Raw genomic sequence first — 18,968 nt, 5'->3', positions numbered from 1 at the left:
GAAGTTCTGGATTTGCAGCGGAGCTTTCCTGGGGCGTGTAGGCCAGGCCTACAACTCCTGCCCACGGTTTAAACTCACCAGCTGGCGCAGCTACAGATCTACACCTTCGCTCGAGTGTCGCACTCCGTCCACTCAAGAACGGAGTCCTCTATCTTCGCAAATCTACATGGCGGCGCGACTCGCTACCATCTCACTATAGAGCCTTGCAACTTGACACCTGAGTCTACGTTGAACGCTACAACTACCTAACTCTCCACGTTTCCACACAGCAGATGAGAGGCGAAATGAGGCGAAACGCGCTACAGCACGTGTGTAGATCATAGAAGAAATTGACCCATCCACACCTCTAGCTGCATGCACGCAGAACGGGCGTTCTTGTAGAAAATACAGAGCCGCCCCGAAGAGGAAATGAGATGCAGAGTGACCACAATTGAAACATTTGTCTCTCGTCGGCGGCAGAGAGCGAGACTCAAGGAGCAAACGGAAAGGACAGAAAAAGAAGATGGACAAGCCGAGTGAGCTCGGGAGAAATGAGCAACGGTTAGGGGTAGAAGATTCAAATCTCAGCCAGAAGTTCCCGCAATTCTCAGAAGAATGATGAATTCACTGAGAGGGAACGCGCTTGCCAAAAACACGGCAGAAAGTATGCTGCATCATGGTCGTGCACGCACTGCCAGGAAGTGTGCACGGGCGCGACCCTGGTCGGGTCGACGCACACGCGCTTTTCAAACGCACTTCATCTACGCATCGCTCGTCTGAGTTGATAATTGCACATCACTAAACAGACAAGAGGGCACCGGCCCTGGGAGACCACCGCAGCCGCCGCTCCAGCATCGCAGGAGAAGCTCGAATCTACCTCCCTTCACGCATGCCCCTGCGAGATTGTACGGGAGATGCATCTAGTCTGCACACGCAGCATCGCCGCGAACTGAAGCGACTCCCTCCGCACGCGACGGCGGCCTCAACCGCCCAGAAGACTAGAGTTCTCTTTGATTACGAAGATCCAAATAGCCCGTTGTTAGACCCCGAGCACCTTGACATCCCTTGACAGGATCAAGTCTTCCTCGAGCGGCGACCGACAGGATTCCGCTCTCACTCTCCCGAACAGCGAGAGAAACTACTTCTCAGAGGCTAAGTGTGCCCTCTTGTCCACGGTCGCGCGGCTTCCTCAGAGTTTGGAGGCCGCACTCGCCTCCCAGCCCCCGCTCCCTAGGTCGCCTCTGCAGGCTTTTGTCTCTCGTGCGACGCGAATCGTCTCGCGCCTCACCTCTCCCCACGCGCGCCGGCCTGCAGTGAGAGCGCCCTCTGGAGGCGCGGCTGGGCGGCCCCGCCCCAAGGGGCGGGGGGGGCGTCAGCAGCACACGTTTCTTCTTGGGGCGCGCGAACGGCGAGACTGAGCGCCGGAGGGCGGAGAGAGTCAAATTTCGGCGGTCGACTGGACTCTGCGCCAGGGGGTTGAGGTCGCGGCGCTTCCGCGTGGGAAGTAGCGCTACGCGAGGCAAGAACGGCCGCGCGGCGCCCTGCGCAGGCGACCGGAGAACAGTCGGCGAGAGCTCGCCCTGCGGCACCGCCGGCAGCGTCGAGAGCAGCGCCGCGGTCTTCTCCTCGAGCACCTGCTTCTCGATCTCCGCCAGCTCTGCGTTCAGGACGTCGTCGTCCTGAACAGCCACACACACAAAAACGAAAAACACGCGCCTCAACGCCCCGCGGCTAATCGCTGCCTGGCTAACTCCCTCGTGTATGTCGCCGAGCGACACCGCTGGCTCAGGCAGGACAACGCAGGCAACTCACGCGAGGCCCTGGTCGCTCGAGCTTTCACCGAGGAAGAAGGCCTCGGGCGCGCGACTCGTCTAAAATCTCCACGCGCGACAATCGCACAGAGATACGTCCGCCCACGGATCGGCATGCAGCGGGGCGTGAGGGCACTCTTGCTGAGCGAAGCGTCTCCCTCTTCTCTTTTTTTGCCTGCGTTTTCGCATTTCCGCCTCACCACCGAAGCGACGCCCGGGTACGCGAAAACCTCGAAGGTGTCTGCCACGCGCTGAGTCTCCGCCTGAAGCTCCCGCGTCTCTGCGAGGGTCGGCGCGAGCCGCTCGGCTGTGGCGCCCGCGACCGCCGCGCTGCTTCTGAAGACACCGCGCCGACGCAAGAGAGGCGAGAAGATGCGAGCAGGATGGGCGCGGCGAGAACTTCTGATGCGGATTCTTTCGCAAAGAAGAGACAAAGCATAAACCAGACACGGACAGACACGCGGGACGCAGGACTAACCACCAGAAAAAGCTGCAGCATAAAGAAACGACCGACTCTCTCTCTTTTCTTTCTCACCTTTGATAGCTCCTGAGGATCTGCTCGTTCTCCGCCAAGGCACTCGCGACGACACTCAGCGACCGCACGCGCGCCTGACTGCCCAGAGAACTTTCCACCTGGAACGAGAAGCATCCACAGATTTCCCGGTCTGGTGTCTCTCAGCGAGATTCCGCGCGAAGATCTCGCGCGAAAGAGACACGGGCCAGCGCCGCAGAGCGCGCCGCCGTCGCCCTCTTCCTCGTCTGCAAGTCGACGCGCAGAGGCGGGCGCTGAAAAACGAAGGAAGCTGAGACGCACGAAGAGAAGGCGCGAAGAGTTGGCGCCCCTCTCCTAAACTCTCTGCGTGGCAGGACGCTGTTTCCAGCGGGAGAGGACTCCGCCTCGACAAAGCCTCCCAGTGCGAGAGTCGCATTCTTTGAAAGAAAAGACTTGCCTGAAACAGAAGTAGATCCGCCTCTTCGCGGCGCAGCTCGATTTGCCGCAAGAAGCGAAGGAGACGCACAGCGGCTGAGGAAAAAAGATGCCGCAGAGAACAGGCGGAGAAACGCGCTGATGAGAAGGGGGACGTTGACAGAGAGAACGAAGGAAGATGTGGTCGATGCACTGCTCTCCGCCGGCCTCCCCGAGGGCCCCGGCGGGTTACGGGTTCGAAATGCGCGATCGATGTGAATGCAAACTGTGATAAAACAGTGTCTCTTGAGCCTGCACCACATCGCCCGGCCGCCCGCCCCGCGCTCTGCAGAAAGGAGACAGCAGCGCAGGGCTGAGATACAGAGTTAGATTCACCACAAAATGCAGCGAGAGCTTGGACAGAGACAGAGGAGATCCACGAGAAGAATGAAAGTCTCAGTGCCAAAATCGAGTTTTTTTTGCGTACTCTTGCGGTCGCCGGCTCGCGCAGCCGCGAGGACCTGGCTCTTCAGAAGGCTAGCCCTGTGAGGACAGAAAAAGAGAATGCAGAGGAGCGTCTGTTTACTTGGAAAACATTCAGAGCAACGCGTGCGCGGCGGGAGAGGCAACTAAAAGAGCGAAGCGGCTCGCATGGTTCTCTCGATGAACCAGAAAATCCAAAGCCGCAGCGAACCCGCAATGCAGCCGCTAGGCACAAAACTTCTCTTTAATTCAGTGGAAAAGACAGAAGATAAATACGGAGGAGAGCTCGGCTAACGACGCAGGACGCACAGCTCGCTACAGGCATCTCCGGCTTCGACACGCGCACGGCCATACAGCGGACACAGGGGGAAGAGACAGACTCGGAAAGTAAGACAACAGATTGAAAAAAGGAACACTCTGCAGCCCGCGCACAAAGAAAACACGAGGCAGAAACCTGACACCCCCGACACCAGAAGAACCCTTCTCAGGAAAGTCCAAAGGACGGCGCGAAAAAGCCGCAGATTTCGGTGATTAGGATTAAACTCATCCATTCAATCAAAGCTGTTATGCGTACTTGTCGCGGAGCCGGTCTGCTGAAGCTTTGAGATGGCGCGCCGCATGGCGGCAAATCGCTCCACTCTTCTCTGCCTCTGTGACCTAAAAAGACGAAAAGCCAGAGTGAAATGGAGAGAAACAGCAGCCTTAATGCCCGCGCCTCACACGTTTCCGCAAGGCGCGCAGAGCGCTGCATACGATCAATCGATCCACGGGCGAGAAAAACGTCTCTTTTGATGCATACATTGCTACACTACCAGACCGCGTCTGCGCCCGACGAGCGCATCGCCTTCCTGAGACATGAAGCAAAAGGTCCCCTTGGAGCAGTTTCTGATTACCATCCGCTGCGGGGTCTGCTCTGGCCCTTTCTGCTGTCTCTCCGCCTTGCCTGTGTCTCGTTTTCGTCTTGATTTATGGTGATTTTCACAAGCATCAAAAGTGGCTCGTCTTCTGCGGTCTTCGGATCGGTGCGCGGCGCCTCGGCGTCCCTGCGCGAGAGGAGCGCGCCGAGGCGAATCCACAGCGACCGGCGACTTTTGCAGGGTTCCCCTTTTTCCTCTCGACGGGGCGCCGCGGCCGCCGAGGAGGAAGACGAAGCGGGAGCATTCAGCGACCGCGAGGCGACCGGGAGAGCGCAGAGAGCTGCGCAGACGCGACGCGAGGCAGAGGCGCGCCGGCTGAGGAGGAAGCCGAGGAAACTCTCGAAGGAGAAGGCGGCGGAAGAAGCGTCCTGTGCGACAGAGCGGCGCGCAGAATCCAAGCGAAGGCACGATTCGAGAAAAACGTATACACAGGGCGAGCGACAGCCTTGAAGAAGGAAACGAATAACACAGCTCTCCGAATCTGACGTAGAGGGAACTCGCCCGGCCGGACCATCTCTTCCCTTCCGCTTTCCTGCCACCGTTTTTGAAACTTCGTCATCCTCTTAACTTGAACAGACATCGAGAAAACCGCCTCTAGGTAAGGCCACATTGACGCAGATAGAGACACGCGCATGCAGAGAGAAAAGGCGCTCAGCCTTGCGTCACCTCCGACCGGAAGACGCGGCGCTTCCTCCGCCTTATCTCTTGGCGCGATCTGTGCTTACATGTGACATACAGATCTATTGAGACCCTCGGAAGGAGGCGAGGCGGCACACGCATACAACGTCCTCTCCCGGCATGCACGAGGTTGCCACGGACTGCGTGACGAAAGCCCCTTCCCCTGTCGTGATTTACCTTCCCCCTCCAGCGCGACGCCCAGAAGCTCTCGATGACTTCCTCAGGGAGCAGAAACCGCGATCGGCCTTTCTCTAGTTTCGCTTCCTCCTCTGCGCCTCCGTCGCTCTCGTCGCCCTCGTCGTCCTGCGAAAAAAACATTCACACGCGACATAAATTCTCACAGTCATGCGCCTCCACAGGCAGCCGCACTCGCAAGAGGCGAAAAAAAGCGGAAGCCCGATAAGCGAAAAACTCTCAACGCGCACGCCCTCGGAGAACGACACCGCAGTGCGCAAAAAACGCTTGGAGTTCGGTTTTCTTTTCAGCGCGGAGCGAAACAGAGAAGAGGCATGCTCCCCCCGCCGCAGGGGAGGGGGAAGCTTGCAGATCTTAGTCCTATCACTGCGTGATCTGGGGCGGAACTGACAACAAGAACAAACAGCCATATCTCTCTTTCCACGAAAAAGATGAAAAGCGGAAACAGTTCACATGCGGTGACGCAGCATGCGCTTGTTCAGTGTAGAGTTGAGTGCATTGTTTTTTCTGCCTATACGCGAGGGCGAGCATTTTAAACAAGCGCCTCTTTTGAAGACAGTCTGCACAGAATAAGAAGTTAAGGAGACGCACCTCGATGAGATTCTTCTCCCTGGGTGTCTCTGAGAAGCGGAGCCAAAAAGCGAATTCGGCGACATATTCCTGAGGGAAATAATCGGAAAACACTTCGCAACTACACAAAAAATGAAATAAAAAAAGTAAATAGCAGGCACTAATAAATTCGTGTAAAGAGCTGCAGACAGACGTACCTAAAAAAACTTTCAACGCACATGAGAGCGCGGGAAAGCGCCCCAGCAGACAGCACGCGTACGCGCAATATATATATATATATATATATATATATATATATATATATAAATATGGATGTGTCAGTTAAACACATACAAATAGATATATATAAGTGGTCATATATACATATATACAACCTGCGTAGCTTCAAAGCAGACATGCAAGCTCGCGCGGTATTATATATATATATATATATATGGTATATAAATATGATGTGCGCATGCGCATGCGTATTTAGGCGCGCGCTAGGTCGGTGTGCTGTCTGCGCGTCGTCCGCACCTCCATGGCAGCCGAGCAGATGCACATGTCCTCGCTTTGATTTTTCGCGTGGACCGTCGCTCTGCGCTTCTTTTCTGCCACGGCGTCTTCCACACGCCTGCATTTTCGCCGCTGCGCCGCGGAAGCCACTCTGCGGAGGGCGGCGCCGGCGTGCCTCGACAGCGCGGCGAGGCCGCGCAGCGCCGCGCGATCCAACTGGTCCGCGACCGCCCTGCAGAAAGGCCACGCGGCGCTGAGAAGAGACGCAGCCGAACGCTCTGACCACTCCGCAGCGAACGCCGCAGAGGGCGCCTCGCCTCCACACGCCGAGACAGAAGAAGCAGACGCAGAGGGCAAGACGGACGCCGGGGGCGCTGGCGGCTGGTCGGCCTGGCGCTTTCTCCGCTCGTGCACCTCGCGCCGCGCCTGCGAGCGCGCCTCGAGGACGGCTCGCCGAGAAGCAGAAAAGTACTCCTGCTCCAGGTCGCGGACGCGGCAGATCGCGCCCGCGTCGCAGAGGCCCTGAAGAATGCGCTCCGGATCTGAAGCACGCCACGCAGGAGGACGGCAGGCGTGCGGGCTCAGCGCGGTGGCGGGCGAGGAGAAAGGAAAACAACACGGAGTCTTGTCGGAAACATTCGCACGGCGGACAGATCCCAACGCGACACGGCCGGCGCATGCACGCGAGAGACAAGAAAAACGTAGAGCGGTCACCGCAGAAAGAGAGAACACGAATGAACGAGGAAAGCGAAAACACGTGACCTGGAATCCCACGAGTTTGACTCCTTTTCTGAAGAGGAGAAAAAACCGAGGGTGATCTACACCGACGCGAGCCTCCACCTCAGCCAGGGAGCGCGCGTCGACACCCGCGGCAAATGCGTCTACTTGACTATATATATATATAAACTGATATGCATACATATTCATATATACGATCGTATATATACATATATATACTAATGTCTACACATATTCATATATATGATTGTATGTATAGGTATATACGGTGCAAGTTTCCTTCAGGACATGGAGGACGCATGCTAACTCCGGAACGTACGCCGCACTTTTTTAGCAGCTTTTTTCTCCGGGGCTTTCCACGCATTCGAAGCGCGAGGAAGACTGCGTTCTCTGCTTACCCATGAGAGTCCACGGACAGGCCGCGGTCTCGAGGAGAGCCGGAAGAAGAAGCGAAAGAGACGACCGAGGGAAAGCGGGGCTTTCGCGCAGGCGGCAGAGAGCATGACAAGCCTGCGCACGTACGGACGCCGCCCAGATGCAAAGAAATCCAACGAGGCACGCAGGGCTGCTTATCGACAGCTACAGTCGTGGAGAAAGAACAAAGGAGCTATCATTCCGGCATACACCACTATCAGCGTTTCTCGCAGAACACGAGTCAGCAGGAGCATACACCGCTTGCTGCGCATCTCTTCTACGCGAATCTATAAATAACTATACTTTCGCGAGAGTTGTGGAAGACGTGGTGTCAAATACATGCATATCCATACAGATGGTTTCTAAGGATCGACACCAAGGTGTACGAACGCCCGAGGGGGGCGGCGTACACTGGGAGTGAGACACTGCTGCCCCTCTCTCTCTCCCTCGAAGATACCAAAGTACTCACGCATATATATATATATATATATATATATATATATATATATATATATATATATATATATATGCTCACACGTAATATATATATATATATATATATGCGTAGATGCACACGTCGACGTGTATTCAGTTGGCGCAGATGTATCTCATCCATGTAAAAGGGATTCGGATTTAGCGGCTGCCTACCTTTTTCCAGAACTCGAGTTTTTTGCTTTCTTGGAAGGGACTGCCCGCAGCTGCAGGCGTGCGGTCGCGCGCCGGGAGGTACGGACTCATGAAGAAGCGTTTCTGTTCCGGCGACAACTGCTCCAGTTCTCTGAGAAGAAGACACGAAAGGCGCCCCGAGATTTACGGAAATGATGGACAGAGTCAGGGGCATATCCTCTTTATGCAGATAGGCTGCGTGCGCGTCTCTGCCATAGAAGGCCCGACTTACTGGACAAAATCCAGAAGAAGCGGGTCGGTGAGCGCGATGGCCTGGAGTTTCTCGTCGGACAAGCGAAGGGAAGATGAACACTGCGTCTTCCCAGGAGTGTGTACACCTGGCGAAGAGAGTGCGTCCGGAAGAGCCGCAAACAGACCGTCGCTCGTTGCATCCTCTGCCTGCAGGAGACACACACGGGCGCGGCAGTGTCACGCACGCATGCAGACGGCGAGCAAACGTCTTTTTCATTTCTTTAAAGAGAGATCTGGAAAGAAGGGCAAACGCCATCGGAGAGTTAAAATCGGAGACAACGAGGGCTTCAAGACAGCTTACTCCGGCTCCAGAGAGAGGCGAGACTACTGAAGAAGAGGCAAAAGGAGGCAACGAGGCTGTCGAGGAGGCCCGCAGGTGCGAGAGCACCGCAGAGGAGGAAAGCGGAGCCTCGCGCAGCGCAGGAAGCGGCGAGGAGGGCAGAGTCCGAGACGATAGGGGCAGCGAGTTGGAAAAACAGGACTGTGAAAACGGCGAAGAAGACGCAGGGGACAACGGCGGCATCGCTGAACCCTTCAGGGGCCCGTTCGCCCTAAGGAAGTCGGAGTAGGAAGGCGACGCCGCAGGCGACTCTGCGAACGACGCCCCAAAAGGCGACCGCTCCGGCGGGTGCGGCATCGTGGAGAGAGGGAGAAAACGAGCTCTCAGCAACTGCACAGACGCAGCGGAAGAAGGAGGCCTCGAGAGGGAGAAAGAGAGAGACGCAGCAGACCGAGACAGCAGAGGGGCGACCAAAGGTGCAAGGTAGACGCCGGGACGAGAAAAGGGGAGAGATAGAAGCACAGAAGATGACGTTGGGAAGAAGGAGAACGAGCAGAAAAGGACTCAGGCAACCGCGTGGCGGCACGCGACGCCAAGCAAGGAGTTTGAGGCGCACATACGCCCACCATGCAGCCTCAGCCTGTGGAGGCCATGCAAAGAAAGGGCGAGGACTGAGGCGCGAGGGACTGAGGCGCGAGGGACTGAGGCGCGAGGGACTGAGGCGCCGAGGAAGCAAGAGGCACTGCAGGGAAAAGGAGCACGGAAGCGGTTGAAGAGAAGAAAAGGATGAGGAAAAAACGGAGACAGGGCCGAGGGGGCAGGAGAGAAGGTAAACTCATGCCCTGCACACCGCCACGCGACCTGGTGGGAGACGAGAAAGGAAAAATTCGGCGAGTGTCTCTCAAAATGCGGGGAAAAAATCGGGAAGATGCATTTTCGAAGACCGCGTGAGATACTCTGCGAGCGGGAGCACCAGACCGAGGCCAACGAATGGAAGGAAAAAGGAAAAAGCGAGATAGAGAAACTCGATTGAGGGTTCGAAGCGCACGTGTGTCTTCTCACGTTCCCAAGACACATCGGCAGTCCGCGGCTCCTGCGCGCCGTATTTCAGCCGCTTCAAAAGAAGAAATTACGAATCACTCGCATCCACGCACAACCTTCCGATGCCGATGGAAACGCGTACGGTCTTTCAGTGAAAAGCGTCCGAAGGAACAAGAGAAAAGCGCTTCTCCTTGGCGCATGCAAGCGAAAAACGCTCGATTGTTCGCGTACGCGAGTGTCTACGCAGCCGAGAAGACCAAGCAACTCAGGCACACGCTTGGCTCTGATTTCTCTTTCTTCTTCGAAATCACGCCGTCTTTCCTTCTTTGGCTTCCAACAGACGCTCTTGCCTTCGCCTCAAAACTCGCAAGCCCCAGCCCGGGTCGGTGCTCTGCGGAGAGCTGTCTCTCCTCTGTGCTGACTGCAATTGCTGAGGAGGAAAGTCTCTGCTTGCACTTTGCAGGCTTCGAGCTACCAAAGAAAGCAGATTCCGGCTCCTCCCTCCAGATATGCCTGCGGGCCGCTCTGCGAGAGTGAAAACTGAACAAGGAGAACTACAGAGAAAGGCCTTTTGCTCACGCGCCGCTCTGCCTCAACCGCATATACCGGCCCTAAAGGGGGATACAGGCGTCTGGCGCGCCGTGTGCTCCACCGTAGAAGAGGAGATTCACGCAGAGTTGATGCAGCGTGTTCACTCGCGTGCAAAGAAGGGGAATCTCGTTTGCCGTCTTCTGCCGTCGTGTTCTGCGTCTCCACACACCGACGCAGGGAACCACTATCATTACCGTTTAAAACCCAAGTAGCACACTAACCGCAGTTCCTTGAGATTCATGTGAAAGACATGAAGGCGCGCCGCAGGTAGAGCTTCCACGTCTGAGTTGGATTTTCTGGTCTTCTCGTCAGCTACTCCGCTCAGTTACTGCCTCATCCAAGCCCAGCCCGGCAGACCCAGAGAGAGCGCGTACTGGTAGTCGAGGGCTGTGTGACAGTCGTGCTCCTTTCAGCAACGAACGTGGGCGCCTGATGGGCTCTGTCTCCAGTGCATGCGGCCCCTATACAAGAGGCATCTTTTTACGCTCTATCATAACCTCAGAGTTCTTTTTGCATCGCTTCAGAGCACGAACTCGAATTCCAACAGATATGCGCAATGTCACTGATTAGGTGGATATCGGGGGGAGCCTCTAGACAAATGTTCTTCCCTGATGAAGGGCCTTGCTCTGTGTATCTAGCGAGCGGAGGCATAGGAGTGTGCAGGTGGTGCAGAGCGTCAACCGGCGCTGCCTGCTCACCCTGGCGATCGGCTGAGAGTCTATGGTGCTCACTCGGTTCTACATGCATTTTTTGCGACTACCGTTTTACCTCATCTATTGCAGGCACATGTGCAGTGTACAGTCGTGGGCGGGACACGAAAGGAGGCAGAACCCATCAATTTCTCTCTCCACTTGCTTTCCAAGGGAGCATCGTCTCACGCGGTATCCCCTGGGTTTGCATGCCGCCATATGTACGAAGTGGAGGTCGCTATGCCTTGTTGTGGTGCGCGTCCTCCGGTCCAGATGTGTGCGACGAAACTCAGGCACTCAGTCGGGCCTCGCGGGTACTGCTCCGGCAGCGACCGAGGGTGCGCTTCGCGCGCGCGGGAGCGCCAGCGGATTTGGAGGGACTCGAGCTGAGAGACATCTTGGCAGATGGTGCTCCGCCGTTTTGCAAGGTTTCGAGGACAGCAAGCTTAGGTATCGTGCAACAGAGGCGCACGGCGACCGCGCGTTCCCCTTCTTTGGGGCGCCGCGAGGGTGCGAAGCGCCGGAAACACGAGACACAGCAATGGTTGGTCAGCCAGCACGCGGACACCAAACAAAACGCTGGCAGCGGACACAACGCGAAACAAGCACATGAGAGCGAAATACGAAACATCGACGTGAATGCAGTGTCAAACGAGCGGAGAGATGATGCCGCTGCATGCTGCTCCATTCGACTGAGCTGGCGCAGCTTTCGGGCAGAAGCGTGCCTCTCGCGCACGCGTGTGAAGCTGGCTCTGCCTGTCTTTCGGCGAGAGAGAGCGCCTCCTAACGGTGCCCCTCGCCTGTTTCATGCCGATAGTGCCAGCGAAGGCCGCGACCCGGACTCACTGCCGGCTGCAGCGTGTGCAGTCGGAGCGCAAACAAAATGCAGGTCGCACTTCGCAGAATCGAACAAAGAGACTGCAAAAAAACAAAAAGCCGTTGGGGCGCTGCATGCGGCATCGGCGCATTTAAGGAAAAAAACTGCACTTGGACAGCCAGCGGGCGAACCCGCTGCGAAAAAATAGGTGGGAAGGAGGGAGAGGAAGGGGGGGGGGGGGGGTGCGCCTAACAGGGAGTGCGCTCGAAGTCGAAAAAAACTAGGAACACCACCCAGCCACACCGCGAGGCCATCTGAGTGCACGCGACGCGTGCGACGAGGCGTGGCGGGTGCGCCACGGCGATACATCTGAACCCGTGCACTTCTAAAATCTAGCGCACTGTGGACGCGCGCGTAGATCGACAGATGGCAAGACAATCGTCTACGGCAGCAAATTAAGACAGAAACACTTCGAATACGACCAGATGGAAACACACATGAAGCGAAAGAAAAACAGTCTCCGAGAGGAGGGGATGCACGCGTCTTCACGTCTCGACCGGAAGACGCATGGACTGAGGGCGCAACTCCGCGGAACGGAAGAAAGAGCCAATCCCGCGCACGCGCTTTCCGGGGTGGAAGAGACGCCTCTGCATGTCTTTTCCAAGGAGGGGACGAGCAGCTGTACATACAGCCGAATCTCAGACGTGTCCGTGAGATCCAGCGGAAGTCGCTTTTTCTCGGAAGCTGGGCAAGTGAACCTACTGAGCGACATGGTCGGAGAAAGAGCGATGTATCGCCTCCCTCGACACGTTTCCTTTCTAAACAAGCAGCTGGACAAAAACCAGTGAACAAACGGAAAGGCGCCCCCCCCAAGTCAGACAAGCCTAAGAGGAGAGGGGGTGGGGGGGAGGAGGGGGGGGGGGGTGTTGGGTGCCACGGAGCCCTCCGGATGTATCCAGGGCCACGCAGGAGAGACAGCGGAGCTGCAGCCTCGAAGGTTAAACAACTTCAAAACATGGAGAGACGGCGCGTCGGTCACCCGGCTGCTTTACAGAGAGGCGATGACTCGAGGGCCGAGGACACGCGCCTGAAGAGAGCGAGGAACGCCTCGTCTCGCTCTCGAACACTCGCGTGCGTTGAACGCGGGGGTGCCCAACGGTCTCTCCATCCATCACACACACCCGAAAGCGCAAGGAACACCCGCGCATGCTCCTATTCTCGTGGCTCAGACGTCAAAGAGAACGTGCTAATGCCTTCTTTCTCCGCCGAGGAAAAAGGCCCTTTTCTCACGCGCGGGCCGCCCTCGGGCTTCCGCGAGGAGAGCTGCGTCCCCGCGGCTCAGTTGACAACGCGCCTGGAGAGGGAGGCGGAAGCCTCTTTCTCGTAAAGAACTCCACCTCGGCACACTGCGGCCGATGGGGGGAGAGGGGGGTTGATATGAGGACGTCGCTGCGCGCGTCCGCACCGCTCCGCCTCGTGACCAGTGCATCAGATCGAGGACGAGGTAGCGGCGCCCGCAAGAGAGTGTCTTCTTCCTCTGACCCCGAGGGGTGAGTGGGGGGGAGGGAGGGGGGGGGAAAGTTCGGTCGCGTGCGAGTGACGAAAAAAGAGGAAGGACTATTCGCCCCTTCCTAGATCTTGGCTGTGGGGTCTGCCCGCTGGGAGTGGCCTCCGCTAGGCCGGAGAGAGAAAGCCTGCATCCACCCTAAACTCTCGGCGGAGCGAACACTTAGCTCATTTTCCGCCGACAAAGTCATGAGTCGCTGTCCGTGCAGGGATGCACGAGAGGAGAGGAAGAACACACACAGGGTCCAGCACAAGAAACCTCACACTGCGTTGGAAAGGGGGGGGCAGGGCGGTTTCTGCTTGCTTCACGGCTGCGCCGTGCGCGCTGTGCAGCACCATTGAGACGCCAGCGGCCCAGCCGTTTCGCCGGCTCCGTCGTTCCCGCCCTGCCGGTTTCCCGCTGAAGCACTTGCGGACTCCGCGCAGTCGCCGCGCTCCTGGTCCTCACCGGCGCCTCTTCCTCTCTCGCATGCTCATGCTCGCCCCAGGGGGTCTGCTCTCCGCGTCCGAGCGGGACGACCAAATGGGGCCAAGCAGAAGCGGCCTGGAAGAGCACGGCCGACAAAATCCGGTGGAAGAATGCCGAGGACACGTTGACTGCGTGGAGGGAACCGACGGCTGCCAGCGCCCCGCCCCCCGCTAGGGCGAGTTCGGGCTCGTCGGCGCGGCCACCGGCCCCGGGAGGGCGCACTGCGGCATGAACGAGGGGTGGAAGAGACTGGAGGAAGATGCGTGGGGGTGGGTCGTGGGCGCCGAGGGAAAGAAGAGATTCTGGCAGGGCGAAGGCGCCCCGGGGAAGAAGAAACTGCCGCAGGGCATCATCGAGGACACGCTGGGGTGGGCGGCCTGGAAAACCCCGGAGGGGGGCATGAGACCCGCCGAGGCCAGCGGCATGGAGGGAAACAAGGCGCCGCCCTCGGGCGACGCGAACGCGTGCGGCGCGGGGGGAAAGCGAGCGACCGCGACGGAGCTGCTGCGTAGTTTTTGAGTCTTCTTGACGGAAGACGACTGGGGATCACTACCCGACGCATGCTCAGGCGCTGGCTTCCCCGGCCTCTCACGCTCTTCGGCGACCGGCGACGTCACGGTCCCCCGCTCTCTGTTGACGCCATTCGCGGCTTCTGTGCGCGAGTCTCGACAGCCTGACTCGCCCGCCTCGAGTAAAGGCGAGGGTTCGCCCTTGGTGTCGTCGTCTTTGTCTGCGGCTCGCTGAATCGCTGCCTGCGCCTCGGCATCTCCGTCCTCTCTTGGGGGCGTCTCTGTCGCGCCGCCCTCGTCCCGTTCCTTCCGTGGGTATTCGCTGTCGCGCGTCTCTCCACTGCTCTCTGCCTCCGCAGACTTCTTTTTCTCTTCGCTCTCCGGCGCCCGCACGCGCTCAGCCTCCTGCGCACCCTCGCGGACGTTGCCGAGCCCCGCCGCACCCGGGGCCGAGGGCAGCGCCGGCGGCCAGACGGCTGGCACGGCTGAGAAGTATGGATTCGGGAACGAAGACGGATGCGGGGGATACAGAGATGGGAAGTACCCCCCGAGCTCGGAGAGAGGTGCGGGAAGGGCGAGACGGCGTCGGGCGGGAAAGGAGACGGATACGCTGAGAAGGGAAAGCCTGTGGGGAGACAGCTCGGCAGCACAGGAGGGACTCCAGGTGCGTAGACCGCGTTGCGCGCGCGTCCCATCCCAGCCTCTGCCTTCGCGTGGGGAACGGCGACGCCGGGGGTTCTACTGGTTCTCTCAGTGCGCAGAGGCGACAGCGGGGCCGAGCGGTCCAGCAGCACGCTCACCGTGTCTTCCGTCTTGCATCTGGGGACGTCGAGGCAGGCGGGAAGAGAGGAATACGGAGAGAAAGTGAGCAGGGAAGAGATGCTGGCGACTGCTTGCTCATGGCTCGTCCGTGCTGTGCGAATCTCTCCTTCGTCAGCTCTTTCAGCAGCCAGCCCGAGCGAGCCTCCTTCACGATCAGAGCCACGCACAGCTTCGCGTCCGCCTGCCCTGGCGTTCGCGGACTGCGCGCCTTCCGCGTCCTCTAGGCGTACGCCCTCATCCTCCTTCTCGTCTCCCCCCCCCCCTGTGGGGCCGGTGCTGTCGTTCAGCCGTCTGCGTCGCTCGCTTTCGCCCTCGCGACTTGCGCCGGCCTCTCCTTTGGCGTCTTCGTCGCCTTCGCGCTGTCTTTTCTTCTCGTCGTCCTTGCCCGCAGCCAGGCCCGCTCGCGCCTCTCGAAACGAGGGGACGGCGTAAACGTGATCCAGCCATACGGCGTGACGCAGGTCGCAGACCGCGCACCCGAGAGGCCCTTCTCCGGTCGGAGACGCAGCGCCGCGTGGTCGCGTTCCTTCGACCGCTCGTCTATCGCACCTGCCGCGCGCCCCAGCTCATCGTGGGGGAACGCGGCGCCCGCTTTCTCCGAAGGATGCTGAAGAAACGGCAGGAACGGCGACGCCTGCGGGACATAGGGACTCCCGAAGGCCGTCGTCGCGGGCATCGGAAAGGCGTACATTGGGCAGGGCGAGAGGTTGTACGGAAAGGGGTACGAGCCGAGGGGACACGGCGGCTGAGCGGACCCCGGAGACGGCGGAAAGCCCATCGGAGGGACAGGCATCCACGAGGGCAGACAAGCGTTTGGCAAAGAGGCGGAGCAGTGCGTCGGCGACCGCGTCGTATCTCTCGAGTCTGCAGCGAAGGAGCCGGACGACGGCGTGGGTGCGCGAGTGTGGGACTCCACGACAGACCCGCACGACGACGCAGACGTCAAGGAACCAGACACGCAGACCGAAGACGGCGACAAGGTCGGCGGGTCGTTATCGTCTCGCCGCGACAGCGCCGCGCCTCCGCATGCCTGCTCGCCCGTACCCTTCGTCTGGACCAGGCTGCACGCCGGCGGCGGCTGCGACGGCAACGACATCGCCGTGAGCGCTGGCGACGCAGAGGCGCAGTTTTCCCGCGCCTGCTGTTCCATCTGAAGCCTCGCGGCCACGGCTTTCGCTCGAGCCAGCTCGTGTCCATACACCTTGGTGGAGAAGTACTTCTTCAGCACGCGGCCTCCTGCAGGACACAGAGAAGGAATTACACCGAGGCAACAGGGTGAGGTACCAGAGCAACCTCGGAAAAGCATCGCACATTGAACCTTGTCACCGGCGCTGCCCCGGTCGACAGCCAGTTGCGATACGATCAGAAACACTTGCACTCGGCGACCCTGCAGCCGCTCACCAAAAAGGTTTACCGCACGGTCGTGCACCGTGGTGCAACGTCTACCCGACGAAATCCTCAACAGAGGCGCGTCTGCGTCTCCCTTCCTCGACGACAGCGCCGCCGACGCCCTTCGCGGCTCGCTTGTCTTACCTTGTGTGTATCTCGCGACCCAGGAGCGATCGTAGCGGCTGTAGTGGACGCCGAGGCGTCTTTCCGCAGCTCCGACTGTGCCGCTGCTTCCGCTGCCTTTGACGCCTTCTGCGTCTCGCCTGCGTTCGCTTGCGGTGTCTGTCTCCTCTCCGTCTTCTCCACCTCCTCTGCGAGTTTCTTTGGGCTCCACGTCGGCGCCATTGTGGTCGGCGCTCCGCGGGTGTCTCGCCTCGCCCTTTTCGTCGGCGCGGGCGCTCGCCGTCCACTCGGGGCTCATCCCCTTGGGCTGGGTCTCCGAAGCCCACGAGGCCCCGGGGCTCGCGCCCGCGGTTCGCGACCCAACTCTTCCGCGATCTCCACCCCTGCCGCTGCGCAGGGCTCCAGGGTCTCTCTCGAGAGCCGTGCGCGAGGTCTGAGTCGGGCTGGCGCGGCACAAGTCGGTGCCGAACGCGAGCCTGGGAGTCCCCTCAGACGCGGCCTCGTCGGGCTGGCTCGCGAGACTGAGGGCGACGCAGTCGAGCGCCTCTGCGCGGAGTTTGTCGGCACCCAAGAGGGCTGCCACGTTCGCAGAGACCTCGGCCCTGTCGCCCTCTTCGCGGAGCGGCCTGAATCCCGCGGTCGCGGAGTCGTCTCCGTCGCGCTCCACGCTGTCCACGGAGACAATGCGCGAGCCGACCGGAGACGCTGCGTCGTCTTGGAGCGGCGCCTCCAGCTCGCGCTCTCGCTTCAGGTACAGGAGCCCTAGACTGAGCACCGTCTCCAGTTCCTCGCGGAGCGACCCCTGGGCAAACAGCGCCTCGCCTTCCGACCCGCAGGCACCCGCAGCGGGGAGCTCGCTCGGAGGCGTGTCGGAGAAGAGACAGGACTTCTCGGCCTCTGAGAGACGCCGTCCACGCGCGCCGATCATCGACGGCGAGCCCGCCGAGCCTGCAGTGCCGCGGTCAGAGTCGCAGGCAAAGGCGCCACCCAGCGTAGCCGCTGACGGCCGCTTGCTTCCCGCGCCAAACTCCTCGGCTGCGCCGGCAGTCACTCGCCCACTGTGGCGGGTCCGGTACGCAGGTCGCTTGGTCTTGCCGTCAGTGATGGGCAGCGCGAGGAGCGAAGGCGCGGGGTCGGAGAGACCCCCCGAGGTCACTCCGCTTCTGCTGGCTGGCACGGCCCCCGGCGAGCTGTGCGTCTCCCCCAGCAAGTCGTGATGCTTCTCAGAGGCCGCGATGTCCGCCAGAAGCGACTCGACGGCGCCCACAGGGCCCCCCGGGATACTCGGGTCCGCGGATCGCCCCGCGTCCCTGTTCATGGCCGTCTTTCTCCGCGACTTTCTTCGCTTCTCGTCTTGGGTTGCCGCTCGATCCGCCAGTCGCCCCTCGCCTCCCTCCTGAACGGCGTCCTGTCGTTCACGGCCCTCCTCGCCGCGGCCTCGCGCCCCGGCGTCGGCGTTGTCCCTTCCCGCCTCACTCATCATGTGCGGATGCCTCTCGTGCTTCCGCTCCCCGTGTCTCACCACTCTCCCCCACTCTCTCGACTTTTCTGCCTTTAAAGCCTCGAGCCGACCGCAGCTGCTTCGCAGCCCACTCCGCCTCCAACGAACAGGCCGCAGCCCCGCGCTCTAGACACGCCCACCGCCGAATGGCCTCCGACGGGCGAGCTGGTCACACACCTCCGCGTCAGCCAGGCTCGCGGCCCTGTTGCGCCCACCTGTTTGCTTGTCTTTTGCCTCGACCCAGTGCTGATTCAGCAGACAAACAGCACGCTAGTGAGAGGCTGTTCAGCTTGCAGTGGGCGCTGTCGCCGGCCGTGTGGAGGGCGACGCGGACAGCGCTCGGAGACAGGACACTCCTTGGAGCCAGAGAGACACTCCCGCGCGCGGCTCTACACCAGCGACGCTGAAGAGCAGAGCCCGAGGAAAAAAACTCGCAGACGCGTAGCCCGCTGACTCTACAGCGGACGGCTCGCGGGCCGCAACACATCTAGTTAAAGATATGGATACGAAGACTCCCAGACACAGTGCGCAGGTGCGGGAGAAGGCGTGAAGTGATTCATCGGTGCAGTGTCAACAAATACAGGACTGCACAGTGGGCAACGCGCCTCAGGGGCGCATCTGCGGGAAGTCACCGTCCTCGCCGGTACTGAGAAATGCAGCGAGGACTACGGAAGTCACTGCTGTTACAGGGTTGGCAAAAGAGGGGATCGAGTTTCAAATGGGAAAGGATCAACAAAAGTCTACCTAAATTTCGGCGAACACGAAATACAAACAGCCGCACGTAGAACGAGTCCAGCGTTTGTGGGCTTCATGCGGAAGAGCTTCTGGGACGGATAGGTGGACGTCTAGACAAACGGCAGAAGCAGCACCCGTTGGAAGGAGCGCTTTTCTACGTTTTTTTTTCACGATAAATGCGCACATACTCCGAAGAAGGGCGATCCGGCTTGAGAGGTGGCTCGATGCAGTCGAGACCGGCCGGACGCGCTGACGACCGCGGAAAAAGATGAGTAGCTCTGGAGAGGCAATTCCCTCTAGAGTGCGCAGCGTGAGCATATCACGCCACGAA

The 18,968-nt window shown here is 59.6% G+C and overlaps 2 protein-coding genes across 2 annotated transcripts; both read right to left on the bottom strand.

The window, feature by feature from the left end:
• Positions 1 to 1,124: 1,124 nt before the first annotated feature.
• On the bottom strand, positions 1,125 to 8,742 carry BESB_061380 (SNF7 family protein; the record flags this gene model as incomplete). Its single annotated transcript, XM_029364552.1, has 13 exons — positions 1,125 to 1,658; positions 1,991 to 2,126; positions 2,326 to 2,423; positions 2,741 to 2,814; positions 3,185 to 3,240; positions 4,074 to 4,465; positions 4,953 to 5,078; positions 5,562 to 5,630; positions 6,057 to 6,577; positions 7,172 to 7,283; positions 7,836 to 7,965; positions 8,086 to 8,252; positions 8,407 to 8,742. 13 exons carry the CDS (start codon positions 8,740 to 8,742, stop codon positions 1,125 to 1,127), a joined length of 2,751 nt encoding a protein of 916 aa, XP_029219260.1.
• A 4,986-nt stretch (positions 8,743 to 13,728) lies between these two features.
• BESB_061370 (uncharacterized protein) lies at positions 13,729 to 17,884 on the bottom strand (the record flags this gene model as incomplete). The annotated part of the gene is made up of 3 exons (XM_029364551.1): positions 13,729 to 14,543; positions 14,612 to 15,298; positions 15,367 to 17,884. The coding sequence occupies 3 exons, from the start codon at positions 17,882 to 17,884 to the stop codon at positions 13,729 to 13,731; spliced, it is 4,020 nt and encodes a 1,339-aa protein (XP_029219259.1).
• Between the last annotated feature and the right edge of the window lie 1,084 nt (positions 17,885 to 18,968).

This window comes from Besnoitia besnoiti, chromosome V (assembly GCF_002563875.1).
Source record: "Besnoitia besnoiti strain Bb-Ger1 chromosome V, whole genome shotgun sequence".
NCBI classification, from domain to species: domain Eukaryota; phylum Apicomplexa; class Conoidasida; order Eucoccidiorida; family Sarcocystidae; genus Besnoitia; species Besnoitia besnoiti.
The sequence above is the reverse complement of the archived record's forward strand: the minus strand, read 5'-3'. Positions and strand labels throughout refer to the sequence as shown.